This window comes from Nycticebus coucang, chromosome 10 (genome assembly GCF_027406575.1).
Source record: "Nycticebus coucang isolate mNycCou1 chromosome 10, mNycCou1.pri, whole genome shotgun sequence".
Lineage (NCBI taxonomy): Eukaryota > Metazoa > Chordata > Mammalia > Primates > Lorisidae > Nycticebus > Nycticebus coucang.
In genome coordinates, this window is record NC_069789.1 from 32,735,236 (window position 1) to 32,754,458 (window position 19,223).

The window sequence follows — 19,223 nt, forward strand, 5'->3', positions numbered from 1 at the left end:
GTACTTAATTTAAGGTCAGACTGCAGCGACAGTTCCCAGAGGCACCATGGAACAAAGCAGGCCTAATGGATTAGTGGATGTGATCAAGGGAGCTAATGGGATGTGATTTCATGGGTGTCTGGCTTCAAGAATTGCCTTGCCTTTCTAGTTCCACATTCAGGCAGATTCTGTCCTCCCAGGGCTTCTGGAGTTGTCCCCTGCTCCGCCTGAGGTCCCCTATTGCTTCATTCCCTCCATAATGGGCTCTCTTTGTACCCCCCTCCATACTTCTCCCCACCCTAATGCTGAGTGGGAGGAGAGTCTGGCCCAGGTACCTTTTCTATGGTCTCTGTGTGTTTTGTTTTTAAGTTCCAGAGAAAGAGCATAGAGGGAAGCGAAGTCTCAGAGCCCTGCATACATTGGCCTAGAAACCTAGCCATTGCCCCAGCTTGACAGTCAGGAAGTTGTATGTAGGTAGGGGAAATGTACATTGAAGTGCTAGTTAGGCAGCTGTGATGATAGAGTAGGGGACCCAGTATGATGGACGAGGGCAGCTGGGATAATGGAGCAGGGGAGCTGGGGTGATGGGGCATATGAGCTGGGATGATGGTGCAGGGGAGCTGAGATGATGGGGCAGGGGAGCTGGGATGATGGTGCAGGAGAGCTGGGATGATGGAACAGGGGAGCTAGGGTGATGGGGCACAGGAGCTGGGATGATGGTGCAGGGGAACTGGGATGATGGGGCAGGAGAGCTGGGATGATGGAGCAGGGGAGCTGGGATGATGGAGCAGGGGAGCTTGGGTGATGGAGCAGGGGAATCTGGGGTGATGGAGCAGGGGTGCTTGGGTGATGGAGCAGGGGAACTGGGGTGATGGGGCAGGGGAGCTGGGATGATGGGGCAGGAGAGCTGGGATGATGGAGCAGGGGAGCTGGGATGATGGGGCAGGGGTGCTTGGGTGATGGAGCAGGGGAACTGGGGTGATGGGGCAGGGGAGCTGGGATGATGGGGCAGGAGAGCTGGGATGATGGAGCAGGGGAGCTGGGATGATGGGGCAGGGGTGCTTGGGTGATGGAGCAGGGGTGCTTGGGTGATGGAGCAGGACATCTGGGATGATGGGGCAGGGGAGCTTGGGTGATGGGGCAGAGGTGCTTGGGTGATGGAGCAGGGGAGCTGGGGTGATGGAGCAGGACATCCGGGATGATGGGGCAGGGGAGCTTGGGTGATGGGGCAGGGGAGCTGGGATGATGGAGCTGGGCATCCAGGATGATGAAGTTAGGGAGCTGGGATGACGGAGTAGGGGAGCTGGGATGATGGAGCAGGGCATCCATGATGATGAAATAGGGCGCTGATGGTGGAGCAGGGGAGCTGGTTGAGAGATGACTGTTAGAGGTGGTTTGCAGCCCCTTAATGTTTATAGATGTTGTTAAATGTTTCAAAATTTAGAGCCCCCTTTAAGGTGTTTTCTCTTTTCCTTCACCCAGGGAGTATAGGAGGAGAGGGTCAGCAGTTGGCATTCCGTTTCTTTGGAGAAATTTGAAACTTGGTGCATCTGGATTAATCAGGACCAGCTATGTGTATGAAAGTGCTGGAAATCCAGTGGATTTCCTGTGGATTCAAGCCCTGGTCCCCTGGGAGGGGCTGGAGCAGGCCCAGTTGTCCCAGCGCTCTAACAGGCATGTGAGTTGGAGGAAGTGGCCTGCTGTCAGTGAGAGGAGCCAGATAACCCCAGCTCTTCTCCTCCGCTCCCAGATGTAGGGGTCATGCCTGTGGGGAAGGGTCTGCACTTCTAGGGTTCCCTCCCACACCATGCTATGAATATTCAGGACTCTCTGACGTGTCTGGAGACTGTGTGACTGTTTGCTCTCCTATGTCTAGCTAGACTGTGAGTGTCTCAAGGGCCAGTGCACTGCCCTCTGCCTTCCTGCCAGAGAGGGAAGTGGTGGGGAGTGAGGCAAACATGGGCCCAGGAATGTGCTTTCTGGAAAAGATGTGGGGTAGGGGGCAACCAAGCCAACATTGGATAGTGTTATGTGGGGCTCTGTGAGAGCAGGTCATCCCCAGGAAGGACTGAGGAGGAAACCTGTGCGGCAGACCTGTGACTAGGACCCAGCCATGAAGATAGGTCTGCGCAAAAGTCCTGGGGCCAGAATGAACCTGGTATCCTTGGGCAACCAAAAGATGACGGCAGTCTAGTGAACGGGACATGAGGTCACAGAGATGGTGAGCATTTAAGATTTCATTTTATCTATACTTGTACTCTCTGTGTTTGGCTTAGCACGCAGATATTTGTGGACAAGAGAGATGAGCCTGAGACAGGTGGGCACAGAGCCATGCTTGTGGAGTTCGCCATGTGGGGAGCTGCACTGTGCTGTTTCCAGCCCTGTTCCCCCTCCTACTCCCCATCCCCTTGGTTTTTCTCCTGCTGGGTGAGATAGCTGCACTTGCCAAGTTTTGTCCTTCACTCTGATCTGCAGGCTACGTTTCTGATCGGTAACAGCCCATAAGTTTGTGCTTTGGTAGCCTCCTTGCTGCCAGTCAACATAGGGAGTGGCATCATTTCTGGGTGTGAATCTGGCTTGTTCCCTTGTTGTAACGTGAGCGTGGAATTAGGGGACAAGGGCATCTGCCTGTTTGTCCAGAAATGCTCCATTGCTGTTGCAGCTGAACAGCCTTCATCTGCATGTAAGTTAAGCTCTTAAATTCTTACAAGGTCAGGTGCTGCCTCACTTCTGAGGGGTGGAGGGAGACCACAACTACGGCACAGGGATAATGAGAAACAGCATTATAGATTGTTGGCCAAGTATGGTGGCTCACGCCTGTGATCCTAGCACTCTGGGAGGCCGAAATGGGTGGGTTGCATAAGCTAAAGAGTTCGAGACCAGCCTGAGCAAGAGCAAGACCCCTGTCTCGAAAAGAAAAATAGCTGGGCATTGTGGCAGGCATCTGTAGTCCCAGCTATATTCAGGAGGCTGAGGCAAGAGGAACTTGAGCCCAAGACTTTAAAGTTGCTATGATGTCACAACACTCTATGGAGGGTGACAAAGTGAGAGAGTCTGTGTCGAAAAGAAAAAAAAAGAAAAAGAATAGAAATTGTATCTGAACAATCTCTTCCCTCTGCCTCTCTCTAGAAAAGTTATTCATTATTAATCCTTTTTCTAACAATTCATCATAAAATGATTCTGCATCTAGGTGGTAATGTTGAAGCCATCACCTAGGTTGAAGTGGTTGGGGTGATCTGCCTCTGTAGGGTAGATCCAGATTAGGCACCTGAAGTTCTTTATTATTTTTTTTTATTTAAAATTGTTTTTAAATTGTTTGGGATTCTTTGAGGGTACAAAGAATAAGGTTACACTGATTGCATTTGTTAGCACCTGAGGTTCTTTTATTCATTACATTTCTGCTTTTGGAGCTCGCCTGTGATTAGTGGTGGTGGTGGTAGTTATTTTTAGAGATAGCGCAGAGGTGTGTTCATAGCTCACTGTTACCTGGAAGCCCTGGGCTCAAGTGATCCTTATGTCTGAGCCTCCTGAGTGGTTGAAACTACAGGTGGGTGACACCAAGCCCAGCTAATTAAAAAAAACTTTTTTGAGAGACGGGGTCTCCTTATGTTGTCTAGTCTGGTCTCAAACTCCTGGTCTTAAGTGATCCTCCTGCTTTAGCCTCCCAAAGTGCTGATATTACAGGCTTGAGCCACCCATGACTAGCCTTGTACTATTCTGTGCCCTTAGCTAACCACTTACAAAACTTGTGGATATGTCCCTGACTTCTGGTACATACGGTGGTGGTGGGGATGCTGGACATTTGACACATAGGATGGAGATAGACGTATTTTGTGAGATATTGGGGACACCTCCAAGGCCACACTGGAGCCTTCAGGGTGGCACACGGCATGCTCACACCTCCGTCAGTGCCCCTGAGGTGCTTGGATACGCTCACAGAAGTGAGCTGCTCAGGCTGACCGCTGGGTCTTTGAAGCTGACCTGCCAAGTTAAGGGAGAAGCCAGGTCCCATCAGGAGCGTGATTTCTGTCTCCTGAGATGTTGAGGACAAATGACAGGATTTTAGTCTAGGACTTGGTGTTCTTAGGATGCTGGAGGAGGAACTGAGAAAATTTTATCCTCAATTATTTGTTGAGTTTGAAGGTGCAGGATAATACGAACTCTGAGGAGGGTTGTCTGGAGTCCTTTCAGCCAGGATTTGAGGAGGAAGGGAGACAGTGCTCAGAAGTGGTTGGTTCTGCCTGTAGGAAGTAAGTGCAGAGGACCTCCTGTCACTCTCCCAGGCTTTCTGCCTGGGAGGTGGGGTGTGTGGGGATTGAGGGGTAGTGTGCTAAGAGGAACCCTTGTAGGAGTTTTCTGCATTGTGACTGGCCCACCTTTTAGAGATCGGAGCTTTTTCCATTGGACATTTTTTGGGGGTGTTCTTACTGAGGAGGAAACCTGCACAGCTGCAGTTCTTCCTGTGTATTAGGGGAGTGTGTTTACCTGTCCATTCTTGGTTTTCCTCCTTGGTTTTGCCCTTGGTCGGGATGTCACTTTTGCAGAAGTGCAGAAGTTGAAGCCTGAATCTCCTGGGTTGGCTCTCCTGAAGCAATTAATAATGTGTTATTAATAAAACGTGTTCAGGGCACAGCACTTTCTATTCAGCTGTGCACCTGCTGTACTGTTTGTGCTTTGGGGACGGCTAAGATTGTTCTGTAGAAAGGTGGTGTGGGTAGCATTGAGCCTCGCAGTCATCGAGTGCTTCAGGTCTCACCCCTGCCACTCACATGTGTACCCCAGGGCGAGCATCTTTCTGTCTCCGTGACCTTTTCTGGGATATGGAGTTTATCACAGGGCTTACAGTAGAGTGCTGGGTGGAGAGAAAACCTCAATAAGGGATATGGGCATGTTTTCTTCTGCCAGCCCAGTGGATGATGTAGCTCACCTAGGAAGATGTCTCCCATCCTGGGGATGGTGCCTGCAGAGGTGGAAAGGAAGGTCCTGGCTGGGAGCTGACATCCTGTGGCAGGTACCAAGCTATTGTCTGACAATGCTTTTTCAAACCAGTGCTGGCTGTCCCCACAGGGAAGGGGCCTGGCTTGTTGAGGCATGCTTAGTTTTTGTATTTTAGGAGCTGCCTCATCTGATGACCTAACTAATTATTGAATTTCTTAAATGAAGTAAGTGCAGGGTGAAGGAATCTGCTTGTCAATTGCACTTGAATCACTGCATTAAAATTAAATTTCAGGGACTGCGGGAGCCTACGATTGTGTCACCCCGTCCTCAGCTTCACTGGTTTTCCTTGCTGCTTGCCCTTCTTTCCCTTCCCCCCCCCCCACTTCCAGCCCACTTGGTAGACTAGGGGCGATTGGTCTGGCTGCACCCAGGAACTCCTAGGAGATTTTTAAGCTGCCAAGGACCCACCCCAGATCAGTTCAACCCCTTGTGGGAATGATTCTTGTGCAGTCAGATTTGGGAACAGTCGGCTAGAAGGGCGTTGTTGGAAGTCTTCATCTTTTGGTAGTAACTACTGAAGGCCACTCCTCATGGATGCATTTAACCTGTTTCGAGGGCTTTGAGTTTTGGAAGACCTTTGTGTTTTTATATTTAGAGTTAAATATTGATGGGCATATAATAAATACCCATTGCTTTACTGAGTGTTGCTTTAGTGGTTATTCTGGAAGCTCTGAAAATAGTTAAAACTATGAACAGCAGACACTAAGTGATAAATTAGAGTTTAAGACAATACAGCTTTTTTCGCAACGGGTTTGCCGCCAGAACACAGGTGTTGTGAAAACCGCCCATACTATCCAAAATGGGGAAGGAAAAGACTCATATCAACATCGTTGTCATTGGACACGTAGATTCGGGCAAATCCACCACTACTGGCCATCTGATCTACAAATGTGGTGGCATTGACAAGAGAACCATTGAAAAATTCGAGAAAGAGGCTGCTGAGATGGGAAAGGGCTCCTTCAAGTACGCGTGGGTCTTGGATAAACTGAAGGCTGAACGTGAGCGTGGTATCACCATTGATATCTCCCTGTGGAAATTTGAGACCAGCAAATACTATGTTACTATCATTGATGCCCCAGGACACAGAGACTTTATCAAAAACATGATTACAGGCACATCTCAGGCTGACTGTGCTGTCCTGATAGTTGCTGCTGGTGTTGGTGAATTTGAAGCTGGTATCTCAAAGAATGGGCAGACCCGTGAGCATGCCCTTCTGGCTTACACACTGGGTGTGAAACAACTAATTGTTGGCGTTAACAAGATGGATTCCACTGAGCCGCCCTACAGCCAGAAGAGATACGAGGAAATCGTTAAAGAAGTCAGCACTTACATTAAGAAAATTGGCTACAACCCTGACACAGTAGCATTCGTGCCAATTTCTGGTTGGAATGGTGACAACATGTTGGAGCCAAGTGCAAACATGCCTTGGTTCAAGGGATGGAAAGTCACCCGGAAGGATGGCAATGCCAGTGGAACCACGCTGCTTGAAGCTCTGGATTGCATTCTGCCACCAACTCGTCCAACTGACAAGCCCTTGCGTCTGCCTCTGCAGGATGTCTACAAAATTGGTGGTATTGGTACTGTCCCTGTGGGCCGAGTGGAGACTGGTGTTCTCAAACCTGGCATGGTGGTCACCTTTGCTCCAGTTAATGTTACAACTGAAGTAAAGTCTGTTGAAATGCACCATGAAGCTTTGAGTGAAGCTCTTCCAGGAGACAACGTGGGCTTCAATGTCAAGAATGTGTCTGTCAAAGATGTTCGTCGTGGCAATGTTGCTGGTGATAGCAAAAATGACCCACCAATGGAAGCAGCTGGCTTCACTGCTCAGGTGATTATCCTGAATCATCCAGGCCAAATTAGTGCTGGCTACGCTCCTGTACTGGATTGTCACACAGCTCACATTGCCTGCAAGTTTGCTGAGCTGAAGGAAAAGATTGACCGCCGCTCTGGTAAAAAGCTGGAAGATGGCCCTAAATTCCTGAAATCCGGTGACGCCGCCATCGTCGATATGGTTCCTGGCAAACCCATGTGTGTTGAGAGCTTCTCAGATTATCCTCCTCTGGGTCGTTTTGCTGTTCGTGACATGAGACAGACAGTTGCTGTTGGTGTCATCAAAGCAGTGGACAAGAAGGCTGCTGGAGCTGGCAAGGTCACCAAGTCTGCCCAGAAAGCTCAGAAGGCTAAATGAATATTATCTCTAATACCTGCCACCCCAGTCTTAATCAGTGGTGGAAGAACGGTCTCAGAACTGTTTGTTTCAATTGGCCATTTAAGTTTAATAGTAAAAGACTGGTTAATGATAACAATGCATCGTAAAACCTTCAGAAGGAAAGGAAAATGTTTTGTGGACCATTTGTTTCTTTTTGTGTGGCAGTTTTAAGTTATTAGTTTTTAAAATCAGTACTTTTTAATGGAAACAACATGACCAAAAATCTGTCACAGAATTTTGAGACCCATTAAAACAAAGTTTAATGAGAAAAAAAAAAAAAAAAAAAAAAAGACAATACAGCTTTCCTTACAAGGCTCTGGATTAAATGACTGGGGGAGAATTTTGGAGTATTAAGTAGTTGAGCAAAACTGGATTCTATTTTTCTATAATATGTGTGTCACCCTTTTCTCCAGATAGGTTTTAGCTTTATTTAAAAAAAAATTTGTTTTAGCCGGGCGTTGTGGCGAGCGCCTGTAGTCCCAGTTACTCGGGAGGCTGAGGCAAGAGAATTGCCTAAGCCAGGAGTTGGAGGTTGTTGTGAACGGTAATGCCACAGCACTCTACTGAGGGCGATAAAGTGAAACTCTGTCTCTTAAAAAAAAAAAAAAAATTTATGGTTAAAGTTTATCATCTTAGCCATTTTTAATTTTCTATTTTTAAGGCAATTTTTCAAATATATAGCACAAGTGAAAGAATTACATGGTGATCACCCACCACACACGTTTTATGATTTTTTTCTACACATACAGGGAATTTGTTCATAGGGAGCCCACAAGTTCTGTGCTTCTCATCGCAGCGATGCCAGGTTCCCACTGGGTGCGTTGTACACATCTTAACCATTTTGAAGTGTATGGTTTCATTGAGTTAAGGATATTCACGTTGCTGGGAACCCTTTGGAGATTTTTCATCTTATAGATCTGACCCTCAGTACCATTAAGCACTCACCCCTCATCCCGGCACCCCAGCTAGCCCCCATGACATCTGCCTTCCTACTTCGTCTCTGTGAATTGCATTTCTCTAGGACAATGTTTGTCCCTTTGTGATCGGCTTTTTTTTTACTTAGTAAGATGTCTTCAAGATTTATGGCAGTTGTAGTGTGTGACAGGACTTACTTCCTCTTACCTAAAAAAATTCATTTTTATTAACAAGAAGTTCACATAACATAAAATTAACTATTCTGAAGTGCACATTTTGGTGTGATGTAATGTATTTGTGTAACTGCAACTTCTGTCTAGTTCTGAAACATGCATGTGAACCAGAACTCCCCACTCCCTCACCCAGCCCCTGGCGGCCACCAGGCCACTTGTATCTCCTCCAGTGGACTCACGGTGTGCGCCCTTTGTGTCTGACTTCTGTCCCTCTGTCTCTTCGAGTGGACTCACAGTGTGCGCCCTTGTGTCTGATTTCTGTCTCCGTCTCTTCGAGTGGTCTCACAGTGTGCGCCCTTTGTGTCTGAATTCTGTCTCTCCGTCTCTTTGAGTGGACTCACAGTGTGCGCCCATTGTGTCTGACTTCTGTCTCTCTGTCTCTTCGAGTGGACTCACAGTGTGCGCCCTTTGTGTCTGACTTCTGTCTCTCCGTCTCTTTGAGTGGACTCACAGTGTGCGCCCTTTGTGTCTGACTTCTGTCTCTCCGTCTCTTCGAGTGGACTCACAGTGTGCGCCCTTTGTGTCTGACTTCTGTCTCTCCGTCTCTTCAAGTGGACTCACAGTGTGCGCCCTTTGTGTCTTAATTCTGTCTCTCCGTCTCTTCGAGTGGACTCACAGTGTGCGCCCTTTGTGTCTGACTTCTGTCTCTCCGTCTCTTCGAGTGGACTCACAGTGTGCGCCCTTTGTGTCTGACTTCTGTCTCTCCGTCTCTTCGAGTGGACTCACAGTGTGCGCCCTTTGTGTCTGACTTCTGTCTCTCCGTCTCTTCGAGTGGACTCACAGTGTGCGCCCTTTGTGTCTGACTTCTGTCTCTCTGTCTCTTCGAGTGGACTCATGGTGTGCGCCCTTTGTGTCTGACTCTGTCCCTCTGTCTCCTCCAGTGGACTCACGGTGTGCGCCCTTTGTGTCTGACTCTGTCCCTCTGTCTCCTCCAGTGGACTCACGGTGTGCGCCCTTTGTGTCTGACTCTGTCCCTCTGTCTCCTCCAGTGGACTCATGGTGTGCGCCCTTTGTGTCTGACTCTGTCCCTCGGTCTCCTCCAGTGGACTAACGGTGTGAGCCCTTTGTGTCTGACTCTGTCCCTTTGTCTCCTCCAGTGGACTCACGGTGTGCGCCCTTTGTGCCTGACTCTGTCCCTCTGTCTCCTCCAGTGGAATCACGGTGTGCGCCCTTTGTGTCTGACCTCTGTCCCTCTGTCTCCTCCAGTGGACTCACGGTGTGCGCCCTTTGTGTCTGACTTCTGTCCCTCTGTCTCCTCCAGTGGACTCACGGTGTGCGCCCTTTGTGTCTGACCTCTGTCCCTCTGTCTCCTCCAGTGGACTCACGGTGTGCGCCCTTTGTGTCTGACTCTGTCCCTCTGTCTCCTCCAGTGGACTCACGGTGTGCGCCCTTTGTGTATGACCTCTGTCCCTCTGTCTCCTCCAGTGGACTCACGGTGTGCGCCCTTTGTGTCTGACTCTGTCCCTCTGTCTCCTCCAGTGGACTCACGGTGTGCGCCCTTTGTGTCTGACTCTGTCCCTCTGTCTCCTCCAGTGGACTCATGGTGTGCGCCCTTTGTGTCTGACTCTGTCCCTCGGTCTCCTCCAGTGGACTAACGGTGTGAGCCCTTTGTGTCTGACTCTGTCCCTTTGTCTCCTCCAGTGGACTCACGGTGTGCGCCCTTTGTGCCTGACTCTGTCCCTCTGTCTCCTCCAGTGGACTCACGGTGTGCGCCCTTTGTGTCTGACTCTGTCCCTCTGTCTCCTGCAGTGGACTCACGGTGTGCGCCCTTTGTGTCTGACTCTGTCCCTCCGTCTCGTCCTGTGGACTCACGGTGTGAGCCCTTTGTGTCTGACTCTGTCCCTTTGTCTCCTCCAGTGGACTCACGGTGTGCGCCCTGTGTGCCTGACTCTGTCCCTCTGTCTCCTCCAGTGGACTCACGGTGTGCGCCCTTTGTGTCTAACCTCTGTCCCTCTGTCTCCTCCAGTGGACTCACGGTGTGCGCCCTTTGTGTCTGACTCTGTCCCTCTGTCTCCTGCAGTGGACTCACGGTGTGCGCCCTTTGTGTCTGACTCTGTCCCTCTGTCTCCTCCAGTGGACTCACGGTGTGCGCTCTTTGTGTCTGACTCTGTCCCTCTGTCTACTCCAGTGTACTCACGGTGTGCGCCCTTTGTGTCTGACTCTGTCCCTCTGTCTCCTCCAGTGGACTCACGGTGTGCGCCCTTTGTGTCTGACTTCTGTCCCTCTGTCTCCTCCAGAGGACTCACGGTGTGCGCCCTTTGTGTCTGACTTCTGTCCCTCTGTCTCCTCCAGTGGACTCATGGTGTGCGCCCTTTGTGTCTGACTCTGTCCCTCTGTCTCCTCCAGTGGACTCACAGTGTGCGCCCTTTGTGTCTGACTTCTGTCCCTCTGTCTCCTCTAGTGGACTCACGGTGTGCGCCCTTTGTGTCTGACTCTGTCCCTCTGCCTCCTCCAGTGGACTCACAGTGTGCACCCTTTGTGTCTGACTTAGGTTGCTTGTCATAATATTCTTGAGTTTTATCCATGTTGTAGGTTGCAGCCTGTGGCAATAGTTCACTTTTTTTCCAAAATTTTTATTGTAGTAAAATACATATAACAAAATTGATCATTGTAACCACTCTTAATTATCAGGTCCATTGACATGAGGTGCATTCACACCACTGTATCACCACCATCCAGCTTTACAGCTTTTTTCCTCTTGTTAAAGAGATACTCTGTACCCATTAAAGAACACCTCCCCTACACCCCACCAGCCTCTGGCAACCCACAATTCTCCTTTGTTTCAATGAATTTGACTGTTCTAGGCCGCTCACCTCAGTGGAATCACACAGTGTTTAGTCCTTTTGGCTGGCTGTGCACTCCGCGTAAGGTCCTCAAGGTTTATCCGTGTAGCATGTGACAGGATGTCTTTCTTTTTATTGTTGAGTGGTATTGCACTGTATGGATAGACAACATTTGTTTTTCTTTCCTCTGATGATCAACACTGAGTTGCTTCCACTTTTGGACTTTTGTGAATAATGCTGCTGTGAACGTGGGTATGTCAGCTTTCTTTGATAGCTTGTTTTCAATTCCTTTGTTTAACTACCGAGGGGAATTGCTGGATCATATGGTAGTTCTATTTTTAATATTTTGAGGTACCTGTATGATATCCATAGTGGCTGTACCATTTTATATTCTCAGCAGTAAACAAGGAATCCAGTTAATCATTTCATGTTCTTGCTAACGCTTGTTATTCTCTGTTTTTTGACAGTAGCTATCCTAATGGGTGTGAAGTGATATCTTACTGTGGTTTGAATTATCATTTCTCTGGTTTTTTAAATTTTTTTTAATTTATTTTTTAGAGATAGGAGTCTTGTTGCTTCTAACTAACTGGCCCCAGGAGTTCCCTGCCTCAGCCTCCTAAGTCTCTGTTGTTTTATTATTGGGAGGAAGGTGTGACCCCATATGTCTGTGTGACCATGATACTGTGTGTAATTCCTAAGGAAAAACCTCTCTGGACAACCTCTGCTGGATCTTGTCCCATCTGCCAAGGGTTTGGAATGGTTGGGAACATTTTTATGATTGGAGAGCACTAATACCTATTGTCAAACTGCCTGTGAGCCACTCATGTATTGGGGGAGGTAACAAGGGCTGTATCTTCTAGACGGATACGGGGGTGGGTTGTACAACTCTCCCTGCACAGCGGTGCTTGTGCCTCTGTGACCTTGCACACGAGTGTGGGGGTGTGGCCATGTATAGAGCTGGTGTCCTGCCCTCCCTGGGCCATGGCGTTCTGTGGGGCAGAGCGTGGAGGGAAGACTGCAAGCCCAGTGCTGTGAGGCTCCCGAAGTTCTCAGACATGGCAGATGCCTCTGCGGGTGGATGAGCTGGTCAGAATGGAGGAATGTGGTTAAGGAGCTTCCCCTGATAAACCTCCTTAATCTTGTTTCTGTTTTCTTCTTGCAGAAATACTTGAGGCTTACATGCTTATTTTCTTCAAAAGACTTGACAGTTTCCAGTATAAAAAACACATGCAATCAGATATATAAAGAGAGGCCATCAGACTGTTTGAGGCTGGGCTTTGAGAGCGAGCTTACCATGGGTTCAGAGTCTCACTGACTTTGACAGGGTTGGAAACTTACTTTATTAGTTCACCTGGCAGTTACCAATCAAGGATTAGGGGTTACATGCACCAGGATTATAGGGTATTGGTGACTGATGGTGACAGTTCATTGATCAATGACCAGAACCATATTTCCCCAAGAGACCCCTCATTCCTGGGGGCCTGTATTCAGCAAACCACAGCACGGCTGAGTGAGCAGCTATGTTTCTCATGGGCTCATTTCTGCCAGTCTGTGGAAATTTGATAAATCTGTCTTCCCCATTCTGGGGATCTTTCTGTGTATAAAATCAATTCCTTCTCTCTAGGGTGGTGATAGACACTGATTAATCTCCCTGTGCCATTTGTTACTCAGTTCCAAACCTGTCTGTGCTCTGGTCTGGGACATTGGCACTGGTGCTGCACATTACACTTTGAAACGTGGGTGCTGGCACTGTACACTACAGTTTGTGACGTCAGCGCTAGTACTGCACACTAGTTTGTGACATTGCTGCTGGCACTGCACACCACAGTTTGTGATGTCGGGGCTGGTGATGCACATTAATTTGTGACGCTAATGCTGGTGCCGCACTATAGTTGCTTTGCCAGCAGCTTCCTGGCTGTCTCTGACAGTGGGGGGCACTACAGGGGCTCCCAGGATGGGAGGCAGAGAAGGGGCTGCTCTCTTGTCTGTGTCGTGTTGTCCCAGCCTCAGTTTACCCAGCACTGGCAGACCAGCCCCCCCGGGAGATCCCTACCTCGGGGCCCTTCCTGCAGGTCTCTAAGGCTTGGTCCAGCCTTTCCTTGATTCTTTCAGCCCTGGTGGGGGGGGGGGGCTGTTGCAATCTCCTTGATACATTAGAATTTTCATGTTTCCCTTCCAGTCACCAAGTTACCAACTTCATACCCAGTTAACAAAAAGCTGTGTAGTGTCTGAAGTCTGATCAGATCCTAACTGATACATCTGACTTTCTTTTGAACATTCTTTGGCAATCTGCGAGCGAAACTATTTCATGTTAGATGTCTTACTTGTAATTAGATTACAGTTCACCTTATGTTCCTCAGGATTTGTTTTTTTCTTCTTGCTTTGGTCTTCTTGATGAGATTTCTAGTTTGGGTTCTTCTGTGTCATACTGGTGAGATGAAGGAGGGAATCTATGAGATTCACTTCGTATTCTCGCGTGAGCTACATTTCCAAATCACCAGCTGGTCTGAGTTACTTCCTGGAAAGATCACCCTAGCTGGCAGAAGTCATTCATTTGGCTGGTTCTTATTTCGCCTTATTTTTGGAGGGTGACATTGCCCAACCTTATCTCTAAATTTTGTGTCCATTATGCAGCAACTTTGAAACTTCCTGAAACTTGTAAGTTATTTCTGTTGTGTGTTTAGCTACGTGTATTTCTAAAACATTTGAGGCAGCTTTAAGAAAAAGTGTGTATGTTATGTGTAAACAAGATTTATTGAAATAAGAGTTTAAATATCTAGGGTAAATAATTTAGTTTAAATAATTTTGGAAGATAAAAGAAGTGGTTGGAGAATTAAAGAATGAAGGGGAACTATCAATGGATGCCTCTCTGCTGGATCCTGGTGGGGTTTCCCATCTGTGTTTTGCTGAATGTTCCCCGTAATCCTGTGTGGTTGGTATTGTCATTCCCACTTACAGGACAGGAACCTGAGAGCCAGAGGCTGCAGGGCTCACACACTTCCAGCATGTCTCTGCTGCTGCCAAACTCCTGTCAAGGCGTTTCCGGTTACACACATGATTCTGTCTTGGTAGCCAAAGCAAGAAAAGAAACACGCTGGGTTGCATCGTTTTAATTTTCCGATAGAATGAAGCATTTCCTTGTGAGACGTAAACGTTTTCTTAGCCTTGAAGCTTGGTAAGAATCTAGTGCATATTAATTTAAAGGTCATTGAACATGATAATGGTTAGTATCCACTGGGAGGAAAAATATCAAAGCCAAATGCAGAGATGCACTGTTTATTTAGATCCGTACCTGACACAGAAGTGGGAACATTAAACCACAATTGTGTAAAGGTAAATCCTAGGGCAGAGAAAAGGATTGCCTGCCTGTAGCTAGCTTTCTGCAACTAGAGAGGCCATGGGGCTTTGTTCCCTGTGCTGCTTATGTACCCTTGGGAGGCAGCCCGGAGTGGGTGCTAAAAGCACAGGCTTTGAAAAGTACTGTGAAACCCCCCCCAGGCCATTTACTGGCCCTGCAGACATGGGCAAGGTACAGTCATTTGCCACACAATGATGTTTAGATCAACGACAGACTGCATTTTGGCAGATCATGTATACAGTGGTGGTTGCTTAGGTTATAGGACCATATTTTTACTGTACCTTTTCTGTTGAGATATGTTTAGATACATAAGTACTTACCACTGTGTTGCCATTGCCTACAGTGCAGTCTGGAAGCAAAAGACTGTACCGTCTAGGTTTGTGTATGTGTTCTCTGATGTTTGCAACAATTGATGAAATCTCCTAATGGTGCATTCCTCAGAAGGTATCCCTATGATGTAACAACACATGGCTACACTTAATCTCAGCCTAGCTTCATCAGTTATTAAGCGAGGGTAATAATAGCATTTTTGTTCTTTGGTATTTAAACTAGAATTAAAACTATTAGAAATAAACAAAGCCAGACCATGTGGGGAAGAGAGAAGACACAGAGAGAAGGATGAACACTCAGCTTGAGTCTTAGAAGGTGCCTTACATGTTATTTCACATAATCTTCCCCAGAGGTCTCCAAGGAGGATGAAGATCTCCCCCTCAAATAGGCAAGGGACCGATTCCGAGTTGTAACCTTGCCTGTGGCAGGTGTGCTCGTAGCTCCTGTGAGGTGGTGAGGATTAAGTAATGTGGTACATGTAGAGCTGTCCACGTAGCCGGGATGCATGTTGTTGTGGTCGCTGGTTGTCCTTGCTGTTACATACTGGCCCTTCTGCTCAGAGCGGGCTCGTCCTCAGATGGTACCTGTGTATCTCTGGTTGTGTAGGTTGAGATTCACTGGCTGCCATCAGTGAAGTACTTGGTGACCTCAAGTCTGATGAACCGACAGCTGGTGTAGAATGCGGGTGGTGTCACTGGGTCCAAGAGCCTGTGACTCTGTCCTTCCTGTGGCTTGAGTGGACTGACCTAGCCAGGGGGGAATAAAAATAGAAACCCAGAGCTCTGGCTGTACCGCATGCTCTTTCAAACACTTTTTAGGTGTTAATGCATTCAATCCTTTAAAAAAAATCTCAAAAGGCATTTTCATTATCCCCATTTTATAGATAAAAAAGCTGTTGGGTAAACAGATTAAGTGAGCCACCCAAGGTCACTAGTGTAGAAGTGGTGGCATTGGAATCCCCAACCCCTCCTGCTGGCTCCTGGGGCCTGCTCTCAGCTGTCCCAGATGAGGTCCCCACCCTCTCCTGCTGGCTCCTGGGGCCTGCTCTCAGCCGTCCCAGATGAGGTCCCCACCCTCTCCTGCTGGCTCCTGGGGCCTGCTCTCAGCCGTCCCAGATGAGGTCCCCACCCTCTCCTGCTGGCTCCTGGGACCTGCTCTCTGCTGTCCCAGATGAGGTTTGAGGAGTAAAATGCATTCCTTGGGATTTGAGTGGCTTTGTAGGGGGCTGGTGTCTCCAGTGCCTTGGGGCAGTGGAGGGTCTCCAGCCACATGCCAGGCAGTCTCCCCTCCTGTACCATCTACACACACGTCACCTTTCCCCTTCATGAACCTGGGCCAGTCTCTGGACAACCTTGAGCCAGTAGACTGCTGTGGGTGTGACATTTGGGCCCTGAGGCCAGCCCTACTCCTGAGAGGCCAGGTAGCCCCTCCTTAGACCCCTAGAGTTCAGTTGCCAGCTGAAAGTCACCCAGGCTGCCTGCTAGAGAAGGAGGTGAGGTGAAGTGGAGGCTCTGAGGGTGGGGCACATGAAGGGGAGGGCAGAAGCCTCGAGGAGGAGAGCCCAGGGTCAAGGCTGTAGGTGAGAGGGCCAGCAACCCTGCCCAGACAGCACAGACATCCGGAGACACAGCATTTGCTATGTTGAGCCCTTGTGTTTGGGGAGGCAGTTTACAGGAGTGGCAGCTGGACTCCTGTCTCTGTGAGCCCAGGATTGCTGGCCACTGCTGCGCTGCAGCACAGGCGGCATGCCAGGAACCAGCCATGGGCTCCGCCTGGCCTGCTGGGGCTCTCCATAGGCTCTCTACCCCGGCCAAGCCAGGCTGCTGGTGTCCCTTTCAGGCTGGGAAGGCCTATTCACCTGCCTGCTTGTGGTTCTTTTCACTAGCCCCTGCCAAGGTCGATCAGGCCATGTAGAACATTTTTTCTTTTAAGAAGATTGTAAAAACTGTACTTATCTGTGGTAATTACGACTAAAGCATTCTTGATCACTGCAGCTTAGTCATTTGCTTAAGTGATTTAAGTGCAGTATTTGTTAACCAGAGTTTCCTTGTGAAGGAGAGCAGGAGGGAGAGATGGTGAGAGGTCTGCCTGTCCTGAGGATGTCACAGCCCTACCTCAGCCCTGTAGCCCCTCCTCGCCTCCTTCACTCCTTCTTCCACACCAGGATCTCTTTAGTATTTCTGTTTTTGATCCATTATCATTATCAAATGGTAATTTGGAAGATTTTTTTTAATCCATCAGGCAGGCTTTTGATTTATAATTTAGTTTTTCCAACCTCCACCTGCCCCCTGTCCTCAGCAGCCCTGGGTTCCAGGGCGGGGACTGCCGTCCGTGTTAAATCTCCTTAATGTCCTCTCATTGATTTCTTGTCAAAGACAGAATTAATTTTGTCTGAATTATATACAGTTGTAGAATCAAAGTGACTCGAAACCTAGAAGGCACATTTCTTTTAGGGTTTAATTCACTCCAAGATCCTCCAACCCAACTTCAGCAACAGATGGTAAATAGATTCTGCAGAATGAGTAATTCCTTCATTTCTGTCTGAGTGGTTTGTTTAGAAGCAAACAAAATGATTCCCTCTTCCTATTAGATTTGTCAGGAGAACACTGGGATCATACTAAGTTACTGTCCGAAGCTCCCCTGGGGAAGAGGAGCCAGATGTTAACAGGAAGAGAAAAGGCTTGTTTTAAAATTCAGACCGGGGATCACAGGAGAAATCAGGAACATTATGTGCCGAACCTCGGCCTTAATAAACTGTGAATTCACATTGTTAAGACCCTGGGCAGTCTGCTCAGGAATGTTTATAATGTTGGCATTACTTATTTATTATTATTTTTTTTTACAAAAAGACGCAACAATTTTATTTTTATTATAAACCAACAATTCATAATTGTATAAACTTATGGAGTACACAGTGATGTTATAATCTGAATACAATGGGGAATAAATAAATCAAAGTAGTCAATATATCCACCACCTCAAATACTTAACATTTTTGTGATAAGAACATTTCAAATTTACTCTCTTAGCAATTTTGAAATGTGTATTACTCTAATATTAACTACAATTACCACATTCTGCAACAGGACTCAAAAAAGAATAAAGCATTCTTCATAAGATTTTGCATCTTTGACCATCAATGAGATAAAATATCATTTTCAAAATAGCATCCAAACGTGAGTGTATTTACCCATATCATCCAGGTCATAATAAAGCAAGCAGGTGAACAGAGTAATAATTCATGGTATTTCATGTTTAACAAATTGTTAACAGAGAAAGTTGGTTGAAGAAAGGCATAGGAACATTGTCTTATAAGAATTAGAACCGTGGGGCTCCATAATCATCTGGCGTCCATTCAATATTGTATCTGTGGTTAGAAATATACATGATGGGAACTCCAGGGATTTTTCGGATTCTTCGTTTAAGGTCTCGGTCAACTGTGGCCACGATGTAACACTTGTGCTGAGTTACTCTCTGTGCTAAGCAGTCATCTGCATAGGTTCCTTTGTGTGTGCTTGGTAATCGTTCAAATCTTGGATCCTTGGCAATCCTGAGGGCCACTCGATACTTCTGCCCCAATTTCTCAATTTCATCCATTACACAGTCAGTTACAGAAGGAATGCACTTGGCATACAGACAGTCCATCATTGACTGCACTAAGTCCAGTTTGGCTTTAATGGAAAAGTTGATAAAGCTGCTATCAACCAAGATGTGGTAAGGTGGGCCCAGCTGCGTATTATATTGGAAGAATAAGCAGGAAGGGTGCTGGGGGACTTCTCTTTCCTTTAATGTGCTGGGATCTTTCTTTTCTTTCTTTTTAGGTTTCAATCTGTCCTTTTAGCCTCTGATTCCTGAGACTAAGCATTCGCTCCATGATCACATACTTTCTTGTTTTCTTTTGCTTCCCCATGCCCACGCCACACTCTTGTTTCTCGGCATTACTTATTTTTAATGAACCAAGTATATTTCTTTACATTTTTTCATTTAATTTTATTATTTTGCAAAAATTTTAAATTGTGATAAAATATGCATAATATGAAATCTTAACTATTTTGAAGTATTTAATTCAGTTATATTAACTACATTCACATTATGGTGTGATCCGCTCCATCCACTGAGCGCTTTTCACCTTGCAAAACTGAAACTCTGTCCCCATTAAATGACTTCCTCTCCCTTCCCCAGTCCTTGGCCCCCATCATTCTACTTTCTATCTCCAAATCTGACTACTTTAGATGCCTTATGTAAGTGGGATCATACAGTATTTGTCCTGTTATGACTGGCTCATGTCCGTTAGTGTAATGTCCTGGAGATGCATCCCTGTTGCAGCAGGTGTCACGATTCCTTCCTTTTACAGCAGCGGTTCTCACCCTGTGGGTCACGGCCCCTTTCGACTGTATTAAAGCGTCGCGGCATTAGGA

General features: G+C 47.4%; 2 protein-coding genes and 1 pseudogene across 3 annotated transcripts in view; 2 read left to right on the top strand and 1 right to left on the bottom strand.

Moving 5' to 3' along the window:
• The window catches only part of GALNT2 (polypeptide N-acetylgalactosaminyltransferase 2), a 247,658-nt gene that overhangs the window by 19,305 nt on the left and 209,130 nt on the right, over nt 1-19,223 (top strand). The gene's annotated exons all lie outside the window — the stretch shown is intronic.
• LOC128595936 (elongation factor 1-alpha 1) lies at nt 5,707-7,478 on the top strand. The gene has a single exon (XM_053605150.1). It carries the CDS (start codon nt 5,777-5,779, stop codon nt 7,163-7,165), a length of 1,389 nt encoding a protein of 462 aa, XP_053461125.1. The 5' UTR covers nt 5,707-5,776; the 3' UTR covers nt 7,166-7,478.
• On the bottom strand, nt 17,824-18,715 carry LOC128595937 (rRNA-processing protein FCF1 homolog; annotated as a pseudogene).